Raw genomic sequence first — 24,479 nt, 5'->3', positions numbered from 1 at the left:
TCGAATTTTTATATTATAAACCTACTATGTTCTGAATTTCGTGAGAATCGTTAGAGCCGTTTTCGAGATCCGGTGAAATACAAACATATAAACATCCAAACATCTAAACATCTGAACATATAAACAGAAATTGCTCGTTTAATAGTATAGGATAAATTATTTGTTATGTAAATGTACCTGTAAAGTTGGTAATATGCTTTGAAGTATTGTTTGAATAATAATTGTTATATTCTTGTGTTATTCAAGCATTTTAGTTAAATTGTAATTATTCCATTGTTGTCTTGATTCAATTTTTCATGTTATTTTCAGTTATGCAGCGGTATTCTATTATTCTTGATTGTTTGATAATCCACATACAATGGATACATTAATTGATTGATTGATTGAGTACTTTATTTATGTAGATTACAATATAATACTGGCTTATACACTTATATACAATAGCTTACAATACAGCAAAATTATAGATGAATTTACATAATATAGACTAAGAAAATGATTATTGAACTGTATATTATATGAAAAAGCAATTTGTAATATAATAACTATAAATAATAATTATATTGTTATGCATCTACATAAATTGGCGGAGCTTTGGACATATCAATGTCCATTCTTCGGAAAGAATATTAAAAATATCCTCCCCACTAACTCTCTACCAAAACGTTAATTTCATTATTTAAACTAAGGTTTTATTTATTAATGGAAATATTGTAAAAGTTTTAATCAATATGAATATTTCATTAAAAAAATTATAATTATAAAAAAATTAATAAGAGACATAAAGAGTGAAATCGTACTCTCTCATGAACTGACACTTTACTTCAGTATTTCATTTCTATTGAATGTTAATGTTGGAATTATAGAATAATTATATTGCGCATGTATCTCTATTTAACCGTATCTCTGTATTTGTATGCCTAGTCCATGAACAAATAAAATGATTATTCATTTATTTATAATTATTGATTATTATTAAACGGAAATCCAAATTAAATCCTGTAAATCACCCCCGAAGTCTTCTGCTACTGCAAATATTGATTGTATAATTATTATGATAATCGCTAATAAATTAATCATCATCTGACTATCATATATTGTAAATTTCAACTGTATATTCAAGCACTGGAGTGTAGTTTTCTGGCTTCACCTATCAAATTTGTAATAATAAATTCTCAATAGTACAATAGTACTGTTGGAAATGTGAGAGGATACCAAATCACGGGCAAATGCTCTAATAGGAAAATGGAATTGACAACATATTATTATATCAGTGTTGTCCTTCTATACGTAGCTCCACAATGTCATCAGAAATTACTCTAAATAGCATTAAATTCACCTCTATGATTGATAAGTACAAAATTTCACTTTTACAAGTAGGCCTACACTTCTATAAGAGAAATTCCATACTTATTAGATTATTGAACAACAGTTTACAGTTAAGATGGGAAATTCAAAAGTATAAATTGATAATTTTTTTTAATTAAATTTGAAACTAACCTCCTTCAAAAGTATAAATTGGAAATTCAAAAGTATAAATTTATAAATTTTGTTTAAATTTAATTTGAAACTAACCTCCTTCGTCAGGTTTGGCTTGATCCTGAGCCGCCGCCACCTCATCCTTTGATCCAGCCGCCTCCTCTGCTCTCTCTGTCTGTTCCACGGCCGCCTTATCCTCCGACGCTTTAGCCTCTTCCTCCTCCTTCTCCTCTCCTTCCTCCACACTCCTCTCTTTCTCCTCCTCACCTGTTTTCTTCTCATCCTTCTTCCCTCCTTCTTCCGTATCCTTCTCCTCTACCTCCTCACTTTCATCCAGGTTCAAATTTAAATCATCCTCTCCCCCACTACCTTCTTCCTCTTCATCAATATTCTTCTCCTTGTCTTTCCCTTCACCACCCTTCTTCTCTTCCTCTTCTTCCTCCTCTCCTCCCTCATCCATATCCTTCATATTATCGATATCGAACGGGTTCTCCTTCTCTTCATCTCCTCCTTCTTCTTTATCTTCGTCATCTTTCGCCTCCCCGTCATCCAAATTTAAATCTTCAGGCAAATCGAATTCCTCTGGATCCATCTGTTGCTGGTTTTTATTATGATAAGGATCAACCTGGTCATCATCCCCCTCCTTCTCCTCCATTTCGTTGATTTCATCCTTCTCCTCATCCTTCCTGTCATTCTTACCTCCCTCTTTATCATCACTTTTCGGTTCCTTTCCATCCTCTTTCGCTCCCCACTCTTTCTCACCCATCTGCTCCCCACTGTCTCCTTCCTCCTCTTTCTTCTCACTGTCATCCCCCTCCTCCTCTTCTTCATCCGAATCACTGCCCCAAATTTCCTGGTCTACAGTTTCAGCTCCTTTCTCCGTCTCCCCCATCTCTTTGTCAGGCTCTTCCCCTTCCTTTTCCTCATCTTCTTCTTCTCCATCCTTTTCCTCATCCTTCTCCAAATCCTGTAGCTTCCCACCGAAATCCTCCGACATCTCTATACCTTTTTCCTCTTCTTTACACTCTTTCTCCTCTTCGTCTCTCTCCTCCCCTTTCGGTCTCGCTTCTTCCAGCTGGTCTTCGCTCTCTATCTGATCGGACACATCTTTCTGTCCTTCTCCCTCTCCCAGACCCATTCCTCCTTTCGCTTCACTTTCGCCTCCATCTTCGTCTAATTCGTCGGCGAGGTCTTCGGGTGTGCAGAATCCTTTTTGCGACAAGTTCACGAACAAGGAGGAGAGGACAGAGCATAGCTTGGATGAAACTCTGTAGGCTGACAGCTGATGAGTCACCACAAACTGGGCCAGAAGTAGGTATTGGTCGAAAAGCGGGCAACATCGCTCCAATAAACTAAGAAAAACAAAACAAATTAACTATTAAAAACAGTAAAATAAACAACTAATGTCATCCATAAATACTACGCTGACATTCACAGTAATAGGTATAATAAAACCGTAAATATAAATAAGCATCACAATTTAATAATTGAATAAACTTAACACGTTTATCAGAAATGTTGTAAATTTTTTCTATAATGAAACTGTATATATTTATAAAAGTTTGATGCTAGTTACTGATTTCGAGAGCATTGAATAATTATTTTGATTATTGCTCAGCTTGCTGCGTTGTTGAGATGTTCAAATAATAAATAAATACAATTTTATTGTCAGCCAGCCAAAAAAGCACAAGACAAAGTCACACAAATTGAACATGAAATAGACAGTCACACATTGAGAGACACATTGTTACTATTACATTGCTATTTAGATTACATTTCCAAATATTACCAATAACAAAGACCATATTACAAAATTAAGCAGCTAGTTCTTAAGAACTTGAAGAAATTAAGGTATGCTGATTCTGCTCTCATAAAATTCACTTAATTTATAAAAAGGATTGTTTGCCAGCCAATCGTGCACAAACAGTTTCAATTGTTTAAAGGTTATAATTATTTGAAAATGTTATAAATGAAAATATTTTTTCAAATGTATTATAATATTATTGATATAATATTAATATTTTGATATAATATTGTGTATAATTTAGTAGCCTATAATAATAATATTGGATGTTTGAACAACTTAGAAAAATGAAAAATGATCAAACTAATTCGAAACTTCCTTGGTACATCATACGATTAAAAATGTTCTATCTTTATTATGTGTAATTTCTAATAGCATGGCTATGTTCCTTTCAAATAAAAAAGAAATGCAAATTCAGTAAATTTTATATAGTTTCATAAAATGTGTCATATTGAACAACAACCTTTAAAAAATCAACTCTACTCTGCGTACTTAAACTTTAAAATGATAAAACAATTAAAAATAAAATAAACTTGAGTCATAAAGGATTGTTGATGAATTTTGTGAACAAAAATATTCTACTGAATTCCAATCTTATCGAACGTGAATTTTGTTTCTGGAACGGAACTCAGAACGTTCTAAATACACTGTAATTTTAGTACTGCTACTATGAAAAATACGAGACATTTGGTGATACATGATGCAGTATCATGATATAAGATACAGTATCATGCTACATGATACAGTACCATGATATATGATACAGTATCATAGTATATGATACAGTATCATGTAGCAAGATACAGAATCATAATATGATACAGTATCATGATTTATGAAACAGTGTCATAATTAATGATACAGTATCATTATACATAATTAGATACATTTTCGACGATTGACGATACATTTTGTTTGTGAATTATACATTAGATGAATAAATCAAATGGCAGAAAATCAAAATGAGTTACCTTTTGCAAGCAATCCTATCATGTCCTTCCATGATCGCCAATTCTTCCAGTAACTCCTCAATGTAACGGGTCACAGCAGCCAAATTCAGTTTCTTCACATCCTCGCCAATATTTTCCACAACTTTCGACTTCAAATGATTTTCCTCCAGTGAGCTCTCATCTGATTGGTCGCCATCCGTACTCTGTTTAGCCTTCTCCTGGTTGGTCTCCGTACTCTTTTTAGCCTCACCAGATTTGCCATACTTCTTATATAACTCCTGAATTGCAATCAGTATACTGCTTGTACAATCATCAGTCTTGTTTGCAAACTCCTCCAGTGTTTGTTTGTTGATCAGGTTCAACTGTTCTTTAGCTGTTGGTATGCTGGGTTGATCTAGCTCAGTATGAACTGTTATTTTATCTAGAATCGTTTGGAGTTTCTCAGTCAACCGAGATAGGAAATCGACAAACGGGTTTCTAGATGCCATCGACAATTTCAAATCAAACATACCTCTTATCTCGTTAAGATCCGCCACCAATTTCACCAGTTTCGGCACACTATCCTTCAACACCACAAACTTATCTCTAGTTAGGAAACTAGGTATGTTGGCTCCACTCTCATCACTGGAATCAGTGCGTTTCAGGGTTTCACTGAACTTCTCGAACCGGTTCGCCTGTTCGATGCGTCCCACTATCGACTTTGCAGCACTGATCTGCAGCTCAACTTTTCCCAAAACATTGGTCCACACTGTGTCACCCTTATTCGCCAATATCATCGGTCCCAAAAACGTGTGGTCCAACATAGTATTCGACAACACTGTATCCTCCTCTGTGAGTGATGTTTTCGGAACAGGACAAGCATCTAACAACACCTTGAACTGTTCTAGAGAGTAGACACAATCGTTGAGAAGGTTTTGTAGCTCATGTTGACAATGAACTAGAACCTCTGTATGTTTATAATCGGTGTAGTGTACATCAGACCCCAACAACCTTGTGTAACATCGCATTTGATATAAATAAGTCACAGTTTCGGTCAGTGACTTCTTCTCATCGACCGTTATCTTCATGAGGTGGTTTGTGAAACCCTTGCACCTCTCAATAATCGGTGGCCCGATCTCTTTATGAGGTTTCCGCAGGGTTTTCTTCAGCTGCGCAGTTCTAGCAATAGCGTGCCAGAAATGTTTCTCACCTCCCGCGTTCCAAACTGCCAACAAATCTTTATCAGCGTCCCGTCTGTCAATCTGTTTCAGTGCCTCCTCGATATTCAGTGGGGCCACCACAAATTGCTCCTCCAGAACTGTAGCTTCATCGGGACAAACAACTAACCCTGTACGATAACTCAACCCAATATCCGACAAAACCCTGAACAGATCCGTCAACGCTTTCCGTTTCTGTTGCAGGAAACTTTTCGCCTGACTTCTCTGTTTCTCCTTCACTAAACTACGATCCACCTCCAAATTACTCAATTCTTGGGTAGTCTTCACAATCTCCGCGACTAAATCATCTACAACTCCAATCAAATCCCCGTACCTCATGTTTTGTATCGTCAACTTGCTAAACTTGCACGCTTTTTTCAGTATACTCATCTCCGCACCCATTATAAACACTTCCAACCCAAAATCGTTGGGTTTCACAGGGTTCACAGTCACATAATGTGCAGGATTCACCTCAAATTTCGTGTCGTGGATCTTTTTGTCACCAACAAAATCTAGCTTTACAAGGGCTCCCAAAACCGACTCATTCAACACACCTTCATACTCTTTGATATACTTGTGTAGAGTTCTGTGAGTTTTTTGAACGGTTTCTTTCACCGACCAGTATGTGATCTCGTTCCATCTAGCAATCTTCACAAAGTCGACCAGTTTCTTCTCGACAGGCGCTCCTAGCTCTTTTATCTTCATCTCAACAACCGTTTCGAACTGTTTGTAGTAACAGTAACAGTTCCAGAAGATACTGGCAGCCTGACAGTGGCCGGGCTCGATCATGTTGGAACTGTGACAGTGAAATGTGAGTAACAGTTCCAGCCGGGGACCGTATTCGACCAGGGTGCTTTTCTCCATGAAGGATTGGAGCGCCTTGACTAGTTCGCATTCTCCCACTTTTTCAGTTATTTCTGGATCGTCTGGCGAGGATTTGGTTTTCAGGAAAGCGGCCACTAGAGAGTAGAGATGAAACCACCATTTGCTGACTTCGCCTTTCAATCTGAAAAATGAAATAATACTTGTGATTAAAACATTTCAAGAATTAGTCACAGAGTGAAAAAATAGTTAAGAATAGAAAAATAGAAGTAAATGTCTGGTCCACTAATTGCCGATTCCAGTTTTTTTAGTGTACCTCCTGTAAATAAATAGACAGTAATAAGAACTGATTCAGACACCCAAATAAAACTGAATAAATGAATAAGTAAATTGTAGATGACACAAGGCTCTCCTTACAAATATATCTATAATTCTAAAGAATCTAAAGAGCTCTATCTATTTACAATTACTGAGATACTATCATCTAGAGATACCTACTATCCAGAGATTGTCAGTTTGGTGTAAGGGTAAGCATTCCTGACCGGCAATTGGGAGGTACTGGGTTCGTTTCCCTGGCTTACAAATAATTTGAATAGTATCTATCAAATCGAATTTCCATCGTTCATCGAATTTCCATCTAGCTGTTTACCCTGTTGTCAATATTTGCAGTAGCAGAAGTGTTCTTGGTAAATTACAGCATTCAATGTGGATTTTCGTTTAATAATAATAATTAATTATATCTATAATAAAGGAAGGAATTGGCTTATACATGCCATACATGTATAGGAAGTACACGTTTGACGCATCATCACTTATGAACAAATGAATTGATCAACTTGCAATTTTAAATTATTCTAACAAATATCATTATTATAATATTGACTGTATTGCATGAATAATACAATAAATTACAGTATACAGAGTACCCCACGAAAGGTGTAACAGCCGCAGCCGGAAACCATAGATCCTACATTAAATTTTCAACAAAAATGCCTAGTGGAATTTTCTTATATTCACTATTTTTCTTCGGCTGTTAAAACCTTTCGTGGGGCAGTATTTACTGTCTGTATACTTTATTACTATTATTAGTAATTTTGTTATATTACTATTACTAGTAAATTCTGTATACAGTGATTACTATTATCATTGACGCAAGTCAAATAAGTAAAAAGTGTGAAAAATATCATGAACTAATATGGATTTGAAGTATGATTATCACTGTATTTGTGACTGACCTATTCCTGGTAGCGAAGAGACAACCCTTCCAGCAAGACAGCTCCAATTTGCGCCAGGCTATGACCTGTCTGACCATTGCTGACATGTGATTGGCCAGTGACACACCAGAGTGCGCATTCTCCTCCCATTCTCGCACCTACAAATCAAATCAACATAAATTTAATAAAAAAAACACAGAGCAGGAGAGGATAAATACAAGGAATTAACATTTTTTCAATAAAAGAGTATTCACAAGGCATCGATCTAAGTGAGGTCCACGTTTTAATGGCAGTGTTTGATTAGCAATGGTGTATTGCTATCCTTGTCTCTCAGATCTGTTTACTTAGTCTTTGGTAGTAAGAAATGGTCGTAAAGTACTACAAAACTGCATAAAGTTATAATAATGAAATATGGAGTGAAATATTTTTGTGATTAATTAATATTCTGTACTACATTTTTACCATCAACTATAGTGAGGTCCACGTAATAATGGCAGTGTTTGATTAGCAATGGTAATGCTATCCTTGTCTTTCATTCAACAAAGGGGATACCGCTATCTCTTTCTCGCTTTGCTCTAATGCCAGATCGTCTTTTAACAATGAAGAATTGATAATTAATGAACAAAATACTTCATCTTGATTATGAAAATTCATTATGAAATTATTGAAAAATATAATTTCTTGCTTAATGAAATATAATTGATTATTTTAAACTAGAATGAACAGTTAATAAACCTGTATCAGCTACCGTCTATAGAAGGCATTGATAAGACGGAGGTTCGACAACGTTGTTCTGCTATCTTTCTCCACTGCCATTAAAACGTGGAACTCACTATATTATCGGAGTGGCCGTAGTCGAGTGGATCAGATACTGGCTTTATGATTCAGAGGCCCGGGTTCAAATCCCGGCCCGGGCAAGATATTTATCTCGGGCCACTCCCGTGTTTCGGATGGACACGTTAAGCCGTCGGTCCCGGCTGCCTAAAAAGCAGTCGTCGGTCATGTCAGAGGCCCTGAAATTGATCAGTTGCGACCTGAAAACTCTGACACCAGACCTGAGCCAGCCAGGTCACTCGATATTATTATTATTATTATTATTATTATTATTATTATTATTACTATATTATCCACACTATTTATTGTCAGCATTCAATAAATACCAATTCAATCAGCAATTTTAGATTGTACTAAATTTGAAAATCTACTTTGTGTAAATAATAATCAAGGACTGACAATTTTGTGAAGTGACAAGACTTAACCAATTTCGGACTACGTGTAACCCTATCTATATTAAGGTGCACGGTATAATGACAGTGGAGAAAGATAGGAGAACAACGTTGCCAAGCCTCTGTCTTGTCTAAAGACGGTAGCTGATACATGTTTATTGATAAGAACAATTTACTCACTTGGGCTACTTTTTAACAAATTAATAAAAACAATATAAAAATCTTGAAGTACCCTTTATTTTTAAATAACTTTAAATAGGGTCTAAACTAGTTGTTGAACTATATTGAAGTTTTTAAAAAGTAAAGGGTTCTTCAAGATTTTATCTATCACTCTGTAGCCTACTGTGAGAACTTTGACAAAAACTAGAAGATAAGGATGAGATATAGATTAAATAACTATCAACTCCGGCTGACGGCTTCGGCTATGCCTAAGAATTTTCGGATTATTATGAACTATGTTATTGATTGTTGACGATGTATTTAATTTTATCTTATTTTGTATTGTTTTTTGAAGTGAAAAATAAATTCTTTATCTATCTATCTATCTATCTATATTGTTTTTATTAGTAGGTTTATTGATGTAACGGTTCATTCTCGTTTAAAATAATCAATTATATTTTATTAAGCAAGAAATTATATTTTTCAATAATTTCATAATGAATATTCATAACTAAGATAAAATATTTTGTTAAATAATCATTAATTCTACTTTGTTAAAAGACGATCTGGCAACAGAGCAGACCGAGAAAGAGATAGCGCCATCCGCTTTGTTGGATGATAGACAAGGATAGCAATACCATTGATAATCAATCACTGCCATTATAACGTGGACCTCACTATACAAGACTTAACCTATTTCGGACTATGTGTAATCAGAGACAAGAAATATAGCTGATGCTTATCCTTTATCTACGGTGTGACCTTATCTGAATTTGGGAGAGGTATAGCACAAGGTTACCTTATTTTCCGACCCTATCATTTTGATGATGTACTAATTGTATAAATCACTAGCCGTCAGGCTCGCTTCGCTCGCCATATCCGTCTAGCCAGGGGGCTCCGCCCCCTGGACCCCCGACTGGATCGTCCAAGAATGAGATCAGCAGGCTCGCTTCGCTCGCCTGCATTTTTTCATTTTTATCATATTATATTAGGACAATCCAGTCGGGGGTCCAGACTAAACGTCTGGCTAAACAGATATGGCGAGCGAAGCGAGCCTGACGGCTAGTAATATAATATTCCCAGGATTGAAGTAGCAGTGCCCAATCAATTTTTCCGCGATAAATGCATTTAAATCTTCAACTTGGTGCCAACCTAACAAAATCAACTCAACTTAATGCCAACCTGACAAAATTATTAATTAGTTGCCAGTTAACAACTGTTTCGAAGAGGTACTCTATCTAGATTATAGTTCTATAGTAACATATGATATGGAAATTTCAATTCTAATTAAGAGATTGGGAGAAGAAGAATATACATGCTAAAAGACGAACTTTAAACCCTTAAAAACAACCCTTAGAGTTGAAATATTGCCAAAAGATTTCTTAGTGCGCCTCTAAAGGGCCAACTGAACATACCTACCAAATTTGAACATTTTTGGTCCGGTAGATTTTTAGTTATGCGAGTGAGTGAGTGAGTGCCATTTCGCTTTTATATATATAGATTAAAGATTAGATAATCAATACTAACCTTAGTGAGCACCAACTCCAGCCCGGTGAGGAACCTAGCGACAGGGCTACACGCGTCGAACGCCTCTATCCTCTCGACGAGGACCTTGATCTGGTTGAGCGTGGGGTGGTCGGGCCACTCCAGCATCAGCTGATGGACCCTCTCCATCAGCGACCTGAGCAGCGACAAGCACTGACGGCTCTCCCCGATGTGCGCGTCGTTGTAGAAGTCGTACTGTCTGTGACGTAGTTTGCTACTCGAGTCTTGCAGTTCCTGCGAACCGAAAATCAAATAATAAATCAATCAACACAATATTTTATAAACGCGAATCAAAGTATCAATGCAGTTTACTGAACGAAATTACGACAATAATCAAAACAATCAACTTGAGTGTTGAGAATGGATTCTAAAAATCAGGAAACGCTTCTCAGTGAGTACACAAAGTAGGAGGAATTCTCTGTGGTGAGTACTAGTTTTAATAACTAATATTCAAAGATACTAGTAGCTCTGTGAACAGTAGACCTCACGCAGTATTGTCATCCACAAGTACCTGATGTCAACTGTTTTAAATGTTAACAAAATCAGTTCACGTTTGAATTTGTATTCCATAATTTATTAATATTTATATTCATTTAAACAATGAATAGAATATATTTCTATTCTAGAATTTATATAATATTCATCCAGTTCCGTGATAATCTTTCCATCAAATGAAAATTAATTTTTTTCAATCAAAAATATTATAATTTCTTCAGCATTATTTAGTTCATGTGATTATTTTTAATCACCTATTAAATTAGTTTTTTCAAATGTGAGAATATTGATACTGATGGACACGCATAATAATACCATGACTGCAAACCCGAATATTGAAACCAAAGATCTTAAAGCTGCGATTAGACCAAATTTATTAACAAAATGTTAATAACTCAATCCTTATAGATTATAAAGCTGCGAATTAGCGAATTATAAATCTTAAAGCTGCGATTAGACCAAATTTATTAACAAAATGTTAATAACTCAATCCTTATAGATTATATTAGATTGAACATAACTTATCATACACATGATGAACATGTGTGTTTGTCAACTTGCGTTCAATCTAATAGAATCTATAAGGATTAAGTTATCAACATTTTGTTAATAACTTTGGTGTAAACCCAGCTTAAAGATGCATACCTCTTTAATGTCTTTGATTGAAACCATAGACCTTATACTAATACAGTAATAGACTGGCTTCTCCACACATCTGTGTAATCACTTGTCAGCTGATTTATGATGAATAATTCTATAGTCTGATTTTTACTCTAATATTGGCATATGAAGGAGGCTCCTTCTTCCTTTTATATTATCCTTGAGATGCAAAATTTCCAAAAACCTTGTATATACGTCGACGCGCAATTTAAAAAGGAACATACCTGTCAAATTTCATGAAAATCTATTACCGCATTTCGCCGTAAATGCGCAACATATAAACATTCAAACATTAAGAGAAATGCCAAACCGTCGACTTGAATCTTAGACCTCACTTCGCTCGGTCAATTAGACTGTAGTGTCGTTGAAAAGAGTTCAAAACGAATTATTACTTGCAGTTCGTCATGGATAATAAATGGATGAGAATTAACTCAAATCGTAGAGGCGATAGAGTTTGCAGGTATTCTGCAAATCAGCACGCCGTAATTAGAATTAAAATTCACTCCCGTGCCATGAATATTAAATAAGTAATCACAATAAAATCACACTCCACCTACATTTTATTATTTACAGAGATTTGATTTTATGGTAATTATTTCTAACGGACACATCATGTATTTTTCACTTTTTCTTAGTTTTCACTATTTTTTTTAAACATTTCAAAGAAATCTTCTGTGACAACTGTCAATTCATTGTTTAACACTCAAAACTCCAATGCAAAAGGAAAAACTAATTTCACCAAACCCATCCCAACCAAACCTTTCTAGTGCGTGGGGACCTACGACTTACCGCCGACTCAAAGAAATAGTAGATGCGCTGATTGCGCTTCTCACAATCGTCATATCTTCTCTTGAACTAGAATTCAACCAGTTAGCCAGGGAAGTCGGTCTTTTTCACACCAAAACCAAATCTAGGTATGGTTACTTCTATTTGATCACTGGTAGGCCTATTTCACTTTTTGGCCAAATTGCACTGTTCCCCACACATTTTACTCTTTGTAACACTTTTTAAAATATTGTGTTTTAACATAAAATCTAAAACTTCCTCATCTTTGAACCTTGTTCCCCCTTGAATATTTTAGTCTACAACCAACACAATCCATTTTGAAATAACTTGATTCAAGAGTTTTAAACAAACTTTGTTGATTAAAATATAAACTACAATTTCTTTTCTTCTTAAAGAGCAACCATAATTACATAGAGAATTATCATAATTACACACAGCAATGGTCTTACTGAATCTATAATTTAAATTTTCCAAACTTTTTATGATTTTGATTTAGGCAACCACATAAATGTCCAACCGGTTTAGTAATGATATGAGAAAAAACATTCAGGAAAACAAAAACATAACAATGCAATAACCCTGATGAGTGAAGATAGTTAATTTTAGAATTTATATATTAATATATTTTAAATGCAATGAAAAATGGTTGTTCCAAGTTAAACAAAATATTATCACATAATCAAATCCATTAGTTTTTTAAGGAATAGAGTAAGTATATCTTTTTAAATATCTAATGTGTACGTTTGAAATATTTACCGATTTTATTGTCATAAATTTATAAACAATACACATACCTCCAACAACAATCAACATCAAATCATGACTTCAGTGAAGAAAACTGAAAATGGATATAATGTAACTCTGGTAGACTCACACAACTTTCCTTGCTCGTTGAACTGTAAGCCTCATTCTTAAACAAGACTAATTTAGGGGGATAACTTAATGACGATTGGCGGCTACACATTTAAAACTATAATCTAACTATTGTTGACCGAGCGAAGTGAGGTCTAAGATTCAAGTCGACGGTTTTGCATTTCTCTTTATGTTTATATGTTTATGTTCCGCATTTACAGCGAAACGCAGCAATAGATTTTTATGAAATTTGACAGGTATGTTCCTTTTTGAATTTCGCGTCGACGTATACATACGGTTTTTTAAAATTTTGCATTTTAAGGATAATACAAAATGAAAAGGAGTCTCCTTTGAACGCCAATATTACCGTAAAAATAAGACTAGAATATTATTATTATTCATAAATCAGCTGTCTAGTAGACTACTATACTACCCGTTAAAAAACATCGAACATCTTGAAAATTTATCTCTCCATCAACGTTAGAAGACAATTTATTGTCTACTAACTTTGTCTTTCCATAAGCTGAGGCCATGATTCTAGTTTGGAGTTATTGATAGAAAACATTCTTCTTTACATTTTTCTTTTTTAATCTGATAATTAAAATTGCAACAAATATTATTGAAAAGAAATTGACTCTAAAATCATGAAAAGTGAGAAATGAAGTTTGTAGGAAATCAGCATTATGGTAGTTTATTTTGTAAATTTCAACACACCGATTTTTCGCCAACACGACAACACAGAATGTTCTCTGATGGGTTGATTGGATTGGCGTATCGACGGCAGCCAGACCTGATAACAGCGCTCACACTCACATTCCGGGACGACACGTCACGGTACAATAGGACAGAAATCTCTCTGTTTATTTAGGATTCCTTCTAGACATTTTAAATTGATAAATTATTTATTTATTTTATACAAGGCAACTTGACGGCGGGTGCGATTGGGGATCCCACTCAAATTTTGAAAATACCACTCCACTATGACTCTTGCTGCACAGTGCAACTAAATTAAATTCCAAATTTTATGTGTTATTGCCTTACAATTGCTATAAGTTTGATACTCGTATTTATTTGTCTACAAAGTTGTAATTATAAATTGTTTATTTTATTTTATTTCCACTTTGTACTTTATGCGCAATATTGATGCTATGTAGTATTGTATACCGTTGAAGAAGTTTGTAAATTTTGTTGTTTTTGGCGAAATAAACTTATTAATTAAAATGTATGAATTCAGGGCTACATTCTTGTATTTATGAAATAGAATTATATTACCCTTTAAAATTAATAAAATATTAAAAATTACAATTTGTATTCTTGGTTTTTAATATTCTATGAATTTTAAAGGGTAATATAATTATATTTTATTATTAATTAATTAATTACCTGCACTTGATCGGAATCGTCGTGAATATGTCCAGCACGCGTTGCTATGTGAGCGGCCACACAGAGACCTGCACCCACCGCATAGTCCAGGCTGACGTCACACCGCCTGCAAAACTTGGACAGCAGCAGCTTGAAGACTGCGAACCTCTCCTCGTAGGGAGCCAGGAAGTTCGGCTGGTGATTGAGGGAGTCCAATTGCCTCCGCCAATGGGTCACTGTGTTGTTTTGCACCTTGAAAACAAATCAAATATATCATTCAATTGGGTAAATCTATAATATAATAAAGGAAAGAATTATTGGTTTAGACAAGTACGGGATAGGAAATACACGAATGACGCATCATCAGGTCTCAACTACTAAACTGATTAACTTGAAATTTTGCATATAGATTCTCAATTTACCAAAGAAGGTTATAGGCCTATTTCAAATTCTTCAGAAGGACAAGTTTTCAGTTTGTAAAGTTTTTAACTAAACTCTTGCGGAGCACAGGTTACCCACTAGGAATAAATAAATTAAGCAGATAAACCCTTACAATCAACTTATAGACTTACACCTATGGTTGAATGTATTATTACCTAAAAATGAATTAATTGAATGAAAACTATAATATAATAAAGGAAGGAATTCGCTTATACACGTACGGGATAGGAAATTCACGAATGACGCATCAAGTCTCAACTAAATCAACTGATTGAAAATTTTGTATATTGATTTTTAATTCACCGAGGATGGTTATAGGCCTATTCTAAATTCTTAAAAATCTCAGTAGGTCAAGATTGTCATGTTTTTAATTAGACCCCTTGCGCAGCACGGGTTACCTGCTACTTAGAAATAAATATGAACGTAGATCTTTCAAAACCTCCTCTAGAGCATAGTTCGCCATAGTGGAGTAGGTCAATTTCCACACAGAGAACTCTAAACATGAAGAGGGCACATTATAAGAAATTTCTGAAACTAACTATTGTATGTAATTGTAATTTATCTAATATTTTCTGTGATAAATTGATGTAGTAGTTTTAGTTTTTTGGGAAATAAACATTTATTTATTTGATTCGTTTTTTAGATGTAGTGCTTTACTCATTTACTTTATTCAACCAAAACTATTAAAAGCTGAGACCTAAGAAGCAACGAAGCCAACCCAAAACTTTCCTCTCCCAAATGTTAAAACATATAAAATAAGTTATTATTACCAATTTCTTATTTGTGGATACAATCACAAATCATATAAATATGATTGGGAAGGAACAAAAGGTATGGCCCAAAACTATTCCATTAGCAAATTTGATAATTAATAACATGTCCAAAAAAAGGTTATGTTTCTACTGTGAAAAGTTCAAGTTAAATTTTCGTCCAAAAATATATATATGAGCTAGAAATTTTGAAATTGGAAGAATTGAAACACCAAACTATAGTTAAATATTACACTTGATTACCACTGCAGATTGAATTAATTGAGTTATTTTATAAAATTTAAAAGTTGAAGACAAATTGCAAGAAATGAGAACAGTAATAATTTCAAAATTAAGAGAAAGTTGATAACAAATTCCAAATAAATACAAAACACTAGAGTAATAATAATTCTTAAATATTAATTTCCAACTGACCATTTCCGAATGTATCCTGTGTATCTCCTGCAAATCCTTGACAGTCAACTTGATCATCTCGGCCTCCTCTTTCTCGTCAGCCGCCACCATCTCCTCCTCCCGTGGTTTGCGACCTTCCAGAGGCGCCGGCTCCAAATCACCGAAGTCTGCCTCGCGGTTCGGGTTGAAAAAGGCCGATATCTCCTCCTCTGTCTCTTCCTGCTCTGTGGGCATCTCTCCGCGCATGCGCACCTATGTGGATTGAAGAATTATAATCAAATCAAATTACCGTTTATTGTCATATAACATACAATATGTTGAGACAACCGTCATTATTCATTGAAAAAATTAAAAAGTTGAAGAACTTAACTATCACAGTAAAACACTACATACCTACTACACACTACAATAATTTACACATAATTAAAATAACAATGGATTTATGAGCAATTAATATAATACGGTATTACAACGCAATAATATTAAAATTGAGTTATATGATATTATAAGAGAACACTAACAAGTTTTTATTGCAATACAAGAATCACAATAAAATTCATACAAAATAATACAAAAATCACTTCAATTAAAAAAAAGAATTACCCTTTCATTTAGAACATTTCAAACAACTAGTTGTTTACATTATCCAATATTGTTCTGTTTATTCATGCATTTAAACTTGAAAATTGCCATAGGCCGAAACTAGTTGTTTTAAATGTGTTAAATAGAACTGTACTCCTTATTTTTATATTGTTTTTTTATAAAATAATACACATACAGAGTTGGTGAAAATTATGGAAACAACTCAACATTTTTTTTACAAGAAAAAATTGAGGATTAGTCTGTATTGTGTGATGTAGGTCAATATACAGTAACTTTTTCTTCCATATCGACGTATGAATCTCGGGACTTTTGCTCAAACTACTGTTTGCAAGGCCAATTATTTTAGATACATTTGTTGAAAGTGGACTCGCTTACAATTTTTGCACATTTTTTTCTACTTTTTTCTTCAATACTACCCTTTTCTTCTCCTCTTCACCCTTCATTCCTCACTTTTATACCCTCTATCTGCCCATTACATGGGAAACCATAGTTGGCTAGGTATTTCCTTTCCTTTCTCTCTTATCAGCACACCCCACCATGAAGCCTGTTTTTGTATTTTATTAGAACTTTATTTTGATTGTGATTTTATGTATTTTGATTTCTTTTATGTATATTGCATTGATTTGAATAAAATTATTGATTGATTGATATTTATTGTTCTTGTGACTGTTGTATTATTTTTGTAATGTTATTGTACTGTCATGGACTGGTATACTTTATGTATTTTCTGGCTGAAATAAAATCAATGGATCATTTAGTTGTTTTTCAAGTTATACATAATTTTTTAAATTGGTGCATCATTTTTAATCGTTATGTATTTCAATGTCTTCTAAAAAAATTTAATTGAACCTGTTCACAGAATGATCACATTCTGTTTATCTATACATTATGTTTATCACATCATGTTTATCTGTACTCGATAAGTTTTGTTTCTCTGTTCTGTTAGTAATACATTATATAAAAGTGTGAACAAAGTAGGTTTTGTTGGAAAATTTTAAGTAGATCCTCATAGGCTGTTCCATAGTGAGGTCCACGTTATAATGGCAGTATTTGATTAACATTGGTGTTGCTATCCTTGTCCATCATTCTACAGAGCAGATCATCTTCAGCTCCGCAACGTTGACTGATCGTTTTCCAACAATGTGAAAATTAAGATGATAATTCAAAATATAATTGTTAATTTTTAACAAGAATGAATATTACATCAGATTTACCGAAACCAGATATCTTCTATAGAAGGCAATGGCAAAGCAGAGAATCGGCAACACTGTTCCCCTTTCTTTCTCCACTACCATTATAACGTGGACCTCATTATAGGGAACTTCTATAAACTTCTGAAAGAATGGAAAGAATGGCAGTTTAATTTTGTTTTTAGAAAAATGCAAACATTATGTTTCGTATATTGATAACAGAATTAATATAAATTTACCTTGTTGACGTATAGACTCTCCTCAGCCAGTATCCGTTGCCTCCTCTCCTCCTCCTGGTGCTCCCATGCCCACACCACGTGGTCTAGTACAGCACAGATATCCGACCAATCATCGCTTACGTCACCTACAACAATCAAAACCTCAATCAATCTACAATCATCATTCAATCTATTAATCAATCAACAACAAGACAATAGTATAGTGATTTGATCATAATCTATAATAATAAGAGAGAGTAGGGTTGTGTTTGTTCGCATCAAAACATGTCAACTTGTGGATTGCAAACCGGAAAAACGGAAATGATTTAGATATCCAAATTTTATTTATTTATTACAGAACAAAAAAGACTACAGGCATTAAGCCCAAAATAGCAACATTTTGCACATGATTGTAAAAATATCAATCTCGTGCACCTCGAAGCCCAAATTTCAATTTTCCTTATAGATTTTTCAGAATTAATGTTCAAATTTCATTCATGAGAGATGAATATATTATAATTGAAATGTACATACCATTTAAGTTAATATAGAAATACAATGTAGTGGGACTAATGAGACTACTCTTCGAAACAGATGGTTAAAATAGAATTGGTTACTAAATTAACAACCAGTCCAATTTTGTCAGGTTGGCATTAAGTTGAGGAAGGTTTCCAAACAAGATTTGAGTTCTGTCACTTTATTATGTTAGTAATATAAAGACAATAAACATACCAAATGCAGTGTGAAACACCGGTAGCTTTGTAAACTCATCGTGAAACAACACGACTTCTATCAGAACCATTTTGATTTGATTTATCATATTTATTCATTTGAAAATTATACTTGGTATTCTTCTGATAAATGCTTTATTTCACATAATATCACATTATCATTAACGAAAATTTTATAAAAATGATTGAGAGAAAAGAATAGATTGATATTCATTATCATAATATTATTAAATAACATATTATGTACCCGTATAAATATAACGTATATATTGCTTGCTCATATACGAAGCTAGCACTTGTTAACATTATAATTTGATTATATAATATTAACTCATCAACGCGACTCTGGTATCGTCGCGTTGATGAGTCATACGAATGGGCTAGAAGACACCTTTGCTCCAATCCAGTGCTCAAATAAAGGATGGAATTAATAATATTATTACTAAACGAATATCCAAATTTATAGATTGGCTAGACTAATTGCAATATCTCAGTAATCTCAATCTGAAGAATGGAATTGTCAACATTGAATTAAGTATATTTCCATCTATGGTGAGGTCCACGTTATAATGGTAGGAAGAAAGATAGCAGAACAACGTTGCCCATCCTCTATCTTGTCAATGCCTTTTATAGACGGTAGCTGATACAAGTTTATTGATGTAATATCAACTGTTCATTCTCGTTAAAAATAATCAATTATATTTTATTAAGCAAGAACTTATATTTTTCAATAATGTTATAATGAATTGCCATAATTAAAATGAAATATTTTGTTAAGTAGTTATTCATTCTACATTGTTAAAAGACGATCTGGCAACAGAGCAATTCGAGAATGAGATAGCACTATCCGCTTTGTTGAATGATAGACAAGGATAGCAATACCATTGCTAATCAAAAACTGCCATTATAACGTGGACCTCATACTTAAGATGAAATATTTTGTTAACTGGTTATTAATTCTACATTGTTAAAAGACGATCTGGCAACAGAGCAGAGCGAGAAAGAGATAGTGCTATACGCTTTGTTGAATGATAGACAAGGATAGCAATACCATTGCTAATCAATCACTGCCATTATAACGTGGACATCACTATAGTATTTATTGATTGAGTTTGTTAGTATAATACATGGATATTGAATGAAAAAGACTGAGAAATGTTAACTACACAAAAAAAAGATACATAGATATCTCACCTTTAATCTGCACAATGTTGTGCATCTCCTGCAGACAGAACTTGGCCAATCGGAAGGTGGCATTGCGTCCTCCTCCCGGACCACCCTCCTTCAACTCCTCCTCAGCAGCACGCCTCAAAAGGTCCGCCATTTTGCGGCCGCTACACATCGATACCAACTCCAGAACCTGAGCGCGACTTGTCAACGGAAACCGGCCCAACAACTCCAGATTCCCCGTCAGTACATCCTCATCCTCCTCATCTGCATCGTCCTCAACACACTTTTCAACCCCACACATCATCAGCCTCACGCCGTACTTGATCTGCGTGATCGCCGACATTATGGGGCCAACAATGTCGGGGTACTCGGGGTCGTACCGCTCCCCAAAAACTGACAAAAACGTGTCGACATTCCTCAACCACAGCGCTGTCTCCTTCAGAACATTTTCCACATCAGTTTTCGACAACAGATTCCTCATCAACCCTTCAACTCTGGTCACCGAGCAAACGTTCTGCGTCAAATGAAAGAAATCCTTCACCAGATCATTGTAATCTTGTTCGGGTACATTTGGACGAACCGGACAATCCTTCCCTAACTTCTCCAGCCTCCCCAGCAATTCCCTACGTTTATCTCCGAATTCCTCCCGGAAGACATAGTCTGTCGCACCTGAACTTGCCGCTTGTACAACTTCCACACAAACTGTTTGTTCCAGAAACTGTTTCTCCTCCTTGATGTACCCCAATTTCAACGAGGTTTTCTTGACAGGATCTACAGCCTCCACACATGAAAACACTATCAGCTGAGCCAAACCCAGGTAAGTCCAGCTACTTCCCAACAGTATCCACCTATCTGTATTATTATCAGTGGTGCTGATATTATCTAGAGCAGATTTCACACCCTTGAACATACTCGGTATGCTTTCAGCGGGACTTCTACTGGCTACATCCTTCTTCCTCCACACTTTTTTCTCCTCTTTCTGTTTGTACAAACACTCCAACCCTTCAGTGACCTGTTTCAACACTAAATCTTCATCATCCACATCTGTTTCCATTGACAAATCATCACTTTCATCATCATTAACTGGTTTGATGTACCCTTTGTCGATCAACGATTTTTGTAGAGCTTGGGAGAAGTTTTTCAACGCATTCCTGACACACATCTCTTCATTCACAGCGAAATCTAGGTTCGGAGAAGACAGTGTTGCCACATTCCTCCACAGTGTCGTTTTCAACGCGTTCAATAGTTCAACCCTATGTTGGTGACCACGGAGGGAATCAATCTCCAAACCTTTTCCGCTGTCGGGGAAGGTTAGCAAGGCGACGAAATAGGACAGCAACGGTGAGGTAGGGTTGCAAAGCTCCCCGTCATCTTTGAAATACTGGTCGTGGTCTCCTTCCACATCGCTGGCATCTCCCCAACTTAACCACAGGTTTGCCCGTTTCACGGCTAGCGAGCAGCTGAACTGTTCCAAGAGTAGACAAAACAGTTTCTGGCGTTTACTGATAGGTGTCGCTAGTGACATCAGTGCTGCAAGTTCAACTGGTGAGGATTGCAGCCATTTTGTCCAAGTCTTCAGTGAATTATGCAAGTTGCTCAACAAATTGTCATCGTTATCACCGTCTACTTCCATTGATTCATCAGGAATTCCACACAAATTACCACCACTGTTCTTCAAAAAATACAAACGTACCGCTGTGTTCATTCTTAGGGCCAACAACTCATTGACAGGGAACAACTTGATTTCTGGTGTTACCCTAGGTTTCATCAACTGTTTTCCCTCAGATTCTGGATCTACCACAGTTTTCAATTCTAAACTCAAGTTCTGTTCCTCCTGGACAGCTCTATCCATCTCCTCTTTATCACCACTGAAAAAGGCTGCTCTGGCTTCAATATTCAACAACCTACAACGTCGTCCTTTAGCGGTTTGCATCTCACCAATCCTTTCCACAAGGGTTGATTTCTTCAGGTTCCTCGCACTGCAATCATAGATGCTACCCCCTTTGTAGACAGTTTCCCCTTCCTTTGTAGGGATATTTGTAGGGGGTAGGTATTGTCCACAGATAGCGCGAACCGGTTTAGTGAGAGATAGTAGGGGGGAAGTGAACTCGTGATGGAGTGAAACCTCAATCTCCCCCAACAAACTTACCATAGCGTTCGCCTGTTGAGAACTGTACAGTGAACTGTCTTTGTCGATCATTTCAACCAACATCGGTAGCAGTGTCTTATCCAACCATTTATAGTGCATCGTCAACATCATCCTAGTTTTCTGGGATACTTGGGGCAAACATTGGGTGCTTTCTGGGGAGTCAAACAGAACCATCTTCCCGCTCTCCTCCAGTCTGAACCTCCACTCCAAAGCTGACAAAAACTGGAAAAGTTTCTCAGTTGACAACGAACTGCTCACAGAATTCAACACCAACATCACACAGTCGTCAACTGCACCCAAAAGCGCTCCAAACTGGGAGATCAGGGGTTCATTGGAGACCATATCTGTCAACCAACCCTTCCTCAAAGCCTCCGAGTAATCCAGAACTGACATGGTGCCTATCTCCAGAGATCGTCCAGTGTCATCTTCGTCTTCATCCTTACCAGAACCTCCTTCAAAGGCTGCCCGTCTCACAATGAAATACAAGAGGGCAAACAGTTTATTCTCAGAGGACCAATCCCCATTTTGTTTCAACTTCAACAGCAACCTACGGATATCCCAAGGACCTCCCAATACAACTTCACTATCCACAAACTTGAAATCTTCCAATAATTTCCCCATAACTTCAACACATTTTGTAACAACCCTGCAAGCATACCCGGCTGCACCCTTCAAATCAGTAGATTCAGCTACTAGTTTCTCACAAGATTTGATGACCACCTTCTGCATTGAGAAAGATTCGGAAACATCTTCACTCTTCATATCAACTGATTCACAATCCAGTTTCTCGGCAAGGGTTTTGATAATCCTGCCCACAAAATCATAGCTAGTTTTCGAGGAAGTCGAAAAAGCGTGCAACAGAAGATTGGGAAGCAGTTCGACCACTTTCATCTCAAGATTGTTTTTGTCCTCGAGAAGAGGGCTCGAAAAATTCAACCCCACCAAACTTTTTACTCTCAGTTGATCTACTTGACGAGCAAGCAGTTTCGGATTTTTTTCGTTTCTCGCCAAAAATCTTAACCCTTCCAAAACACCAGTAACAAACGCTAGATTCCTGGCAGCCATACTGGAGTCACAATCATTCTGAACATCATAAGTCGACAAAGTTTGGAAATAGAGATCGCGGATTTCGAGTTTCGGAGGCGACGGGAAATACGTGAAAAGCTCTTCGATGGCGGTCGAGATTTTCTCTTTTCTAATCGGATCGACGTTCAAGTTCTTGAGGTAGACATCGTTGCAGGCCAACCGGAACGATTTCCGAAGAGCGACGCCATAGCTGTGTAGTTGAACGATCAAGGTGGCAGCGTTCAGTAGTTGGCTTACGGTGAAATCGTCACTGCCTGGAAAATTGAAAATGTGAAATATTATTAGAAAAAATAAATAATGTAAGTTGATGCTACACAAAGATGTCATGTAGTAAAATTATTCTCAAAGGCAAGTTAATATGCAAATGGGGTAGATTAGATCATTTCCAATGATATGCAATATTTTCTATACTAAAGCTGCGTTTACACCATAGTACTTCACGCAACAAGTCCGGTAACGATAATTTACCGCATAAGTATGATTGTTTCTGCCCGAAACGTAGTTGAGGGCAGAATTATCATACGAATGCGGTAAATATGTTACCGTACAAGTTACATACAATATTTTTTTTGTTATAGTTATCTGAGAAAGAATAATATTGCTGAGAAACAGAAACTATTACCTGCTGCTGCTCGAGCTACTGCATTCTATAAACATGACCTAGCCCGTAGTGCCTAGTTCATAACAGACAGACCCTTCGAGCTCATATAAAATAATAAAGGCCTAAATTATAAGATTTCAGATGAGTTATTATAACTTGAAACTTCTTAAATGAGGTTCTTTAATTATTTGAGCTAGTATATTAATTACTCAGATGTTATTAGGACTCAGTAGAGTCCTAACATACTCGACTGTAAAGAGAACATATTATATGATCTCTTTACAGTATAGTATGCTGTAATGAAAATCACATGTTTTCTTGTTCTGCAAACAGCTGTTTACCGGCTTGATTTAATGCATGGAAAACAGCTGCAATTGAGTAGGTATGACAAAAAAGTTATGAACAAAATGTTTATTTTTCCCTCCAAATAGATTCTATTAGATTGAACGGAACTTGACAACACATATGCACATGACGTGTATAATAAGTTAAGTTCAATATAATAGAATATATAAGGACGGAAAGATAAACATTTTGTTAATAACTTTGGTGTAAACGCAGCTTTAGTGATTTATTT

General features: G+C 35.6%; 1 protein-coding gene across 1 annotated transcript in view; it reads right to left on the bottom strand.

Annotated features, from left to right (window-relative positions):
- Window positions 1-24,479, bottom strand: part of LOC111051876 (midasin-like) — a 629,562-nt gene that overhangs the window by 16,845 nt on the left and 588,238 nt on the right. The window contains exons 35-42 of the mRNA XM_039437291.1: window positions 20,091-23,555; window positions 18,187-18,311; window positions 16,176-16,406; window positions 14,572-14,802; window positions 10,378-10,629; window positions 7,487-7,623; window positions 4,255-6,435; window positions 1,576-2,831 (exon numbers count right to left, since the gene is read on the bottom strand). Coding sequence (XP_039293225.1) covers window positions 1,576-2,831; window positions 4,255-6,435; window positions 7,487-7,623; window positions 10,378-10,629; window positions 14,572-14,802; window positions 16,176-16,406; window positions 18,187-18,311; window positions 20,091-23,555 — 7,878 coding nt within the window. The remainder of the gene's footprint in view (window positions 1-1,575; window positions 2,832-4,254; window positions 6,436-7,486; window positions 7,624-10,377; window positions 10,630-14,571; window positions 14,803-16,175; window positions 16,407-18,186; window positions 18,312-20,090; window positions 23,556-24,479) is intronic.

The sequence above is a fragment of the Nilaparvata lugens genome, chromosome 11 (assembly GCF_014356525.2).
Source record: "Nilaparvata lugens isolate BPH chromosome 11, ASM1435652v1, whole genome shotgun sequence".
In the NCBI taxonomy this organism is placed as follows: domain Eukaryota; kingdom Metazoa; phylum Arthropoda; class Insecta; order Hemiptera; family Delphacidae; genus Nilaparvata; species Nilaparvata lugens.
Note: the sequence above shows the minus strand (reverse complement) of the source record. Positions and strands in the feature narration are given on the sequence as shown.